This window comes from Zonotrichia leucophrys, chromosome 13, assembly GCF_028769735.1.
Source record: "Zonotrichia leucophrys gambelii isolate GWCS_2022_RI chromosome 13, RI_Zleu_2.0, whole genome shotgun sequence".
Taxonomy (NCBI): domain Eukaryota; kingdom Metazoa; phylum Chordata; class Aves; order Passeriformes; family Passerellidae; genus Zonotrichia; species Zonotrichia leucophrys.
In genome coordinates, this window is record NC_088183.1 from 636,229 (window position 1) to 643,861 (window position 7,633).

At 50.9% G+C, this 7,633-nt stretch overlaps 1 protein-coding gene across 1 annotated transcript; it reads left to right on the forward strand.

The window, feature by feature from the left end:
* On the forward strand, positions 1-6,396 carry YIPF5 (Yip1 domain family member 5). The gene is made up of 6 exons (XM_064724631.1): positions 1-104; positions 305-413; positions 1,554-1,726; positions 2,617-2,762; positions 4,356-4,537; positions 5,361-6,396. The coding sequence occupies exons 2-6, from the start codon at positions 313-315 to the stop codon at positions 5,521-5,523; spliced, it is 765 nt and encodes a 254-aa protein (XP_064580701.1). The 5' UTR covers positions 1-104; positions 305-312; the 3' UTR covers positions 5,524-6,396.
* The last annotated feature ends 1,237 nt before the right edge of the window (positions 6,397-7,633 follow it).

Sequence of the window (7,633 nt, forward strand, 5' to 3'; positions counted from 1 at the left end):
TCCCGCGCGTGCGCAGCGGCGCGCGGTGTCCCGGAAGTGGAGGCGCGGCCGTGACACGTCGCAGGGGCCGCGGCGGCGGGAGCGGGGCCGGGCCGGGGCCGCAGGTGAGGCCGGGACCCGGGCAGGGAGCGGGACCCCGGGCAGGGAGCGCGGGGCACAGACGGCCCGGGGCCCAGGGAACGGGGCGCGGGGCGCAGCGCGAGGTCCCGGGCCCGCGGCGGGGCCGAGCGGCGGGAGGGACAGCGGGCAGCGCCGCGCGGGGCCGCTCGGGCCGGCCGCAACCCGCCTCGCTGGTCTCTTGCAGAGGGGGCGATGTCCGGGTTCGACGGCTTCAACACCGAATTCTTCCAGACCAGTTACAGCATCGAGGACCAGGCGCAGCCCTACGACTACAGCGGGCGGCCGTACAGCAAGTAACTCGTGTGCCCTGCCGGGCACGGCATCCCGGGGCTCGGCTTGGGGCCCCCCAGACCTTATCCCGTCCCCCCCTGCCATGGCAGGGACTCCTCCCGCTGTCCCAGGCGCTCCCAGCCCTGTCCAGCCTGGCCTGGGGCACAGCCAGGGATCAGGGGCAGCCCCAGCTGCGCTGGGCACCTGTGCCAGAGCCTGCCACCCTCCCAGGGAGCAGTTCTTTCCCAATATCCCATCCAGCCCTGCCCTCTGGCATTGGGGAGCCGTTCCCCTTGTCCTGGCACTCCAGGCCCTTGTTCAAAGTCCCTCTCCAGCTCTCCTCTAGGTTTCCTTAGGATACTTCTGGGACAGTCTGTGTCTCCAGGAAAGGTTTGGCACTTCAGCCAGTTGCTGGTTTCTGGAAATGAGTCCCGGTTGTTCTGTTGGATGGAGAGCTGAACTCTCTGTAAATGGAGATCTGAAGGAATTTTGTGTTCAATTCTCTGCCTGGTAGATTTCAGAGCAAGTGTTAGAAGATGAAAGGACAAGCCCAATGAACAGTTTTAATTATATGAGTGATCTGCATGTCCTTGGGAGAAGAAATACTGTTTTTGTGCAGCTCCATCTCCAGTCACTCACTTGGGAACTAGGAATTAGTGCCACCTAAGTGAGCCTGCAGTGTCCCAGTGGCTCCCAGGCTGCAGCAGGGAGGTGTGGAGGGTGTTCCTGGGGCAGGGGGATCCTGGCAGCCCCATGTGAGCATCCAGCTGAGGGCTTTGCTCCCTCCGTGTGATCCCTGAGATGGGTGAGCAGGTCAGTGCCATTTGTGACCTGAACAAATGTGCCCCTGTGCTGGACTCTGCTGACACGAGGAGTTCTGCATTTTCCTTCTGTTTCGTAGTTAAAGATTTTGGAAGTGTTTATGGAAATCTCTGTGGTGAGACTTGGGATAGATTAGTGGCAGGAATACCTGAAGAGTTGTGTAGGGCAGAGGGTGGCTTTGATTGGGGTTTTTTGTGGAGGACCTATGGGATCACGTTGTGGAACTTTTTAACAGAGATGGAAGGGTTGGCTGTGACATACTGGCTGGAAGAAGCTTTGCCTTGCAGGAGGTGTTTCAGCAGCAGCTCTGGGTGTCCCTAACGTGGGCTTGTGCTTTGCAGGCCCTATGGAGGCTACGAGTACCCCCAGCAGGCTGGCTTTGTGCCCCACGACATGATGCAGCAGCAGCAGCCCTACACGGGGCAGATCTACCAGCCCACGCAGGGCTACACCCCAGCCTCAGCACAGTCTTTTTATGGAAGCAACTTTGAGGACGAGCCTCCGCTATTAGAAGGTATAACTTTGCTGTGGCCTAAATCCAGAACTCCTCCTAGTTTGGGTGTGAGTTGGTAGCAGTGTGTGCATTCCCTGCTGCTGGGACTGCTCAATGCGTTTGTAATTCTCATTAATTTTTGTAACCTGTATTTTGGCATGTGAAATCCTTGTTCTTGTGTGAACTTCTGCAGTTGGGAATTTGTGCTTTCTTGCTTCCCACCAGATTAAATCAGTTAACTGGGAGACCTGACTTTGTGGCAAAACACTCAATATTCCTCACGTTGCAAATAATAATTGTAACTGCCCACTTTGTAAAGTAAGTGCCTGCAGGTGCTGTGAGTTGATTCTTGGTTAGAATGGGAATGTTTCATTGCTAACAAGGAATGCTAAATACTGCAGAAATGCCTGTGTGGAGTACAGCCTGTGCAGAGTGCCAGGCTGGATATTCAGCTCAGTCTGGCTTGCTGGGATCAGATTCCAGCTTATTTCTGTTATTTTTCACTTCCCAACAACTGAATAAACTGTCCCTGTTACAGGGTGGAGAAACAGGCATCTGTCACACCTGTCACCTGTCCCCTGGCATGATACCTTCCACCCCCTGGGCTTTTTTATTAATATATTTATATGAATAAAATAGGATCAGGGTACTGGGCTGAAAGCACCCCTGTGAACCCAGAACTCTGTGCTTAGGCTCTTCCCTGGTCCTTCAGAAACCACCTGGGCCCTTCCCAGCACCTGAGACTGGGCCTGTGTGCAGGCAGCAGCAGGAGAGAGGGGAGGGCTCAATGCCCTGGTGCCCACCACGGATCTGGGGGAGATGGGAACTGGAGAGGCAGGGAACACAAAGGGGGGAGCAAGTGGGGCAGCCAGGAAGGGAAGAAATGAAATCCATGTTGTGTTCCCTTGCAGAATTGGGGATCAATTTCGACCACATCTGGCAGAAAACACTAACGGTGCTGCACCCCCTGAAGGTGGCTGATGGCACCATCATGAACGAGACGGACCTGGCGGGGCCCATGGTGTTCTGCCTGGCCTTTGGGGCCACCCTGCTGCTGGTGAGGCACTGCCAGGGGGGCTGCTGGGCACAGCTCTGCTGGGAAGGGCTCCTGGGGCTGGGCACGGGGCCAGCAAAGCTCATCCTGCCCATGCAGTGTCCTGAGTGGGAAGGGACCCCCAGGGATCATCAGAGGCCAGCTCCTCGCCCTGCACAGCACAGAAATTTGGGTGTGCATGGGAGAGGCGCTGGGGCCTCTCACGCTGCTGGGGTGGGTGAGCTCTGTCACACCAGGTGGGATTTCAGTGCCAGCTCCCTCTGGAGCAAACCTGCTCCCACACTGCTTGTGTTGCTCCATGGGGCTGGCACTGCTGCAGTCTGGTCAGTTTTTCTAACTGAGCTTAATTGGAATAATTGTGCTTTAATGGCTCAAAGATGACAGCAAACAGTGTTCCTTGGCATTGAAAGCTTCAGGGGTTTTAATCTGTTCTAGCTTTAAATGCTTCAGGCACTGCTTGTCATTTCTGCCTGAAATTTCATGTTGCTGTGACAGTTAAAACACACTCTGGTACCAAGGGCCCTTCAAGCCTACTTTAATAAGTAACTTCTATTTATGGAAAGTAGGCCAGTCAAATTAATGAACATGTTTAGAATAGATATGTTTCGATTTTCTTTTCCTTAAAATTTATTTCTCCTGTGTGCTTTTTAAAAAAATCCATGGAATGTGGTGAAAGGAAGTGGGCTGAGTCTGGCTCAGAGGTTGCACAGTTGTGATTGCTTCCTGTGCTGCTTGGGGAGGAGGAGAGCTGGGTCTGAGCACATCCAGTGGGAAGTTGTTGGAGGGGGACAGCCTGGAAGCTGCACAGCCCCCTGTCCTGCAGGGTGCCTCGGGCAGGTGCTGGAGGGGAGGCAGCAGTCTCAGCCTGGGAAAACCAGGAGATGCCCTGAATACATGGACATAAGCCACATGTGCTTCCCCTGTGCTTGTGAACAAGCAAATTTGGGTTTGGCTTTTTAAAATCTCCCTCAGATAATCCCAAGTTCACACGCAGTGCTTGGCAGCTCAGCCTCAGCTGTTCCTGGGATTTTTAAAGTAGTTCTCTTTGTGCCATAACTTTGTGCATTCTACCACAAATTAAAGGGCTTCAGCTCTGGGTTTGTCAAGAAGTTCCTGAATTACAGTTTGCAGTCTTACACACCAGTTCTGTAAAGATCATTATTGCAAATAATCAATCAGCATGAGAAGTCCTTGATAAACTCTAAGCAGTTCCTGGGCTGAGATCAGGGAACAACCAGATCCGAACCTGTTCATTAAGGTCCACAGAGGCAGGAGGAATTCCAGGCTCCTGGAGCATGAGATGTCTGGGACTCTGGGGGGAAGCACTCCCTGTGGGATGGAAATGAGGGAGCTGGGGCTGGGGGACAGTGCCTGTGCCCACCCCTGCTGTGTCCCAGGGTGGGTGGGTCTGCTCCCTGGGCTGGTTCCATCCTGACTCCATCCTGACTCCAGTCCTGTGCTGGTTCCATCCTGGGCTGGTTCTGTCCTGTGCTGGTTCCATCCTCTGCTGGTCCCATCCTGACCCCCATCCCAGTCCCCATCCTGACCCCATCCTGACCCCTATCTTGTGCTGACCCGGTGCTGTGCCCGCTGCAGGCTGGCAAGATCCAGTTCGGGTACGTGTACGGGATCAGCGCCATCGGCTGCCTGGGCATGTTCTGCCTGCTGAACCTGATGAGCATCACCGGGGTGTCCTTCGGCTGCGTGGCCAGCGTGCTGGGCTACTGCCTGCTGCCCATGATCCTGCTCTCCTCCTTCGCCATCGTCTTCTCTCTGCAGTAAGTGCTGCTGTGTGCCCCTGGGCACAGGGCCCTGCTGCCGTGGGAGGGAATCACTCACAGGGGTTTGCAGTTCAGTGCTGCAGCTGTGTATTGTTTGAATGGGACAGGAATCTTCAGTATGGGCAAGAATTAATTATCAATGCCTTCAGGTATTTACTGGGGGAAGGGGGTGAATCCTGGCTTGACCTCTAAGTCATTAAACAGCTTTTGAATACCTAGGCTCCAAGAGCAAGCTCAGGTTTGTTTTCAGCCAGCTCTGAATCTGACAGGTCTCATCACCTGTAAAATCTGAAAGTAATTATTATTGAAGACACAAATTAGGATTATACAAATACAAGAAAATGGGAGTGATTTGTCTTGGCTCTGCGAATTTAGGGACTGAAAAGAAACAGCTTGGCAGAGAATTTATATTCACTGCTTTGAAATTTTCATATGCATAGAGTTAATTTTGAGGGGGCTTTCCACTGTCATAATTAACTGATACTGTTATAAAATTCTAGAATCCCAGAATGGTTTGGGTTGGAAAAGCCAATCCAGTGGCACCCCTGCCATGGCAGGGACACCTCCTGCTGTCCCAGTTTGCTCCAACCCCCAGTGTCCAGCCTGGCCTTGGGCACTGCCAGGTTTGCAGGGGCAGCCGCAGCTGCTCTGGGCACCTGTGCCAGGGCTTTCCCAGTGCTTTTAGTGGGAATATTTCAGTTAATGCCAAATGCTGAAATTCATCCCAGAACCTGCACAAGGTGTTGATGAGTCCAGGTGTGACTCCTGCAGGTGGACATTCCCAGGGCTCACAGGAATTCTGTTCTTTCTGCCTTTGCAGGGGGATGATGGGGATTATTCTCACGGCTGGAATTATTGGCTGGTGCAGCTTTTCTGCTTCCAAGATCTTTATCTCTGCCTTAGCCATGGAGGGCCAGCAGCTGCTCGTGGCCTACCCCTGCGCGTTGCTGTACGGAGTCTTCGCCCTCATCTCCGTCTTCTGAACAGACTCTGGGGGCCAAAAGGAAAATCCCAGCGTGGAACATGGACTTGGACCAGAAACAGCTGCAAACAACTGTCTCGTGTTGCTATCATGAAACTTAGACCTGTTTGAATCACCTGGAACAATGGAAAATGTCTCGTGTTCACTTTTTTAGGACCTTGAATACTGTTTTCAATGACCTGGAGAGTCCAGAGCTTTAATACGTGTTCATGCTTATCAAGTTCCTGTGATTTCTTTCCCATTCCTAGGTATTTAGAAAAAGTAACTTTCAGTTGTTTATTTGAGGGTTGTGATTTTTGTTCGTTTTGTTTTGTTTTGTAGGGGAGGGCAAAGGGTTGCAGTTGCAAATTGGTAGATTTTTATCCAAAACAGTTAAAGGAGCTGCCGTGGATTTGGGGGACTCTGGATAAATCTGCAGGAAAGAGGAACCTGTTTCCTGACCCCTCTCACCAAAAATGCACAAATGAACAAAAGTAATTAGAGTATTTCCTGTATTTTAACCAATATCCTCCTAAGCTCTCCAGTCTCAATTATTTGTTCATTTGCTGTGAGAGTATTTCAGGATTTAAGATACTTAAATTATGAAGTAGAAAACAGATGCTTAAAAGTGAAAGGGATCTGTGATTCTGTCACACTTGAAACATGACCACATTGGGGTGTCTGTAGCTTTATGTTAACTGGGGTTTCTGAAGGACGTGGGCAGAGGTTCCTTCCCTCATGGTGCACATTCTGCTGGGTGGATGAAGAGGAATCTCTCTCACAGTGCTTCCAAGGAAAACACCATTTGGAAAACGTTATGCTTGTCAGTATTGTAGTTATTGTAAAATAATTTAAGGCATATTGATTAAATTTTCCTTAAATTTTGAAAAAGGTGTTTGATTTTCCTAACCTTTATTTTTGATGTTCAGTTACTAAAATAGAGACTTTCATGTTGAAACAAAATCACGTTTAAAATTGAATTCATTGGGTGGATTTGCTGTTTGCTACAGTGAGTGAAGAGCAGGAGGGAGCTCCTGTCCTGTGTCTGTGCAGTTCAATAGCATTGATTACCAAGAAGCCTAATTAACACAGTTCTAGGGCACAGAAGAGCTCCCTCAGCTGCTTGAGCAAGTCAGGTTCTAGCACTCTAATATTGTACTTTGAGAACAGCTAATTCAGCTTAGCCTGCACATTCCAGAGGGAAAGTTCTTACAGCTTTGCAGTGATTCCATAGGTGCCTTCCAGGGTGATCACCTGGGTAATAAAATACTATAAATAATGTTTTCTTTCACCACAGCATGAGCAGACTTCAGTGCACAGGAAGAACAACACAGTGTTGCCCTGGCAATAGAGCTGCTGAGTTTGGAGAAACCATAGGAAAAGGGATTTATTTAGATTTAAACGTTCACAAAGTCAGCAGTGGAGGACACTGCACGTTCTCCTCCAGCAGTGAGGGCTGACCCAGGAGTTTCCTCTCACAGAATTTAGCAGTTTGTAACTGAATTTCCAAGTGGTCTCTGGGGAGCAGAGAGAAGCAGATGAGAGCAGGAGGTCAAACACTTGACTTCGTGGAGGACTTGATAAAAACCAGTTATGTCTAGAGTGGTTGTCTTAAAGATCCCAAACTTCTGCTTCAGTAATTAATGTGATTGCCTCGACTCTTTATTGCCTTTCCAAAATCAATCCCATCGATTTTCCGTAATGAAGTTTTGTCCTAGTTCTTGCTTCAATTTTAGTTACATTTCAGATGATTCAGTCTCCCAGTCCCATAGAAAGGCAAGAGTGGAAGCTGGAGTTCTGCACTCCCACATTTGCCTTTCTCAGTTAGGACTTCTCTTCCCACGTCTGAGCTCCCCCTCAGTCTGTCCCCACCCTTCTCACCTGGCTTTCAGCACCACGTTATCCTGCTTTGGCTCCCTTTGTGTCGCTCAGGTTATAGCACCAAACAAATGCTGCCGTTGCCTTTTCAAACCCCCTTTTGTTACTCCCCCAATCCTGAAATCATGCCCTGCCCTGCAGGAGCTGTGAGTTGCCTTTCCCAGTCTGTCCATGGTCACCCTGGGCTGTTGGTGACAGTGGCAGTGGCTGTGTTTTCCAGGTCCCCTGTGCTGTGGGGCAGCTGCTGCCCCCGG

Coding starts and splice junctions, on each gene's coding strand:
- YIPF5 (XM_064724631.1), top strand. CDS start 313: ATGTCCGGGTTCGACGGCTTCAACACCGAATTCTTCCAGACCAGTTAC. Junction 1,727..2,616: donor CGAGCCTCCGCTATTAGAAG/GTATAACTTTGC, acceptor GTTCCCTTGCAG/AATTGGGGATCAATTTCGAC. Junction 4,538..5,360: donor GCCATCGTCTTCTCTCTGCA/GTAAGTGCTGCT, acceptor CTGCCTTTGCAG/GGGGATGATGGGGATTATTC.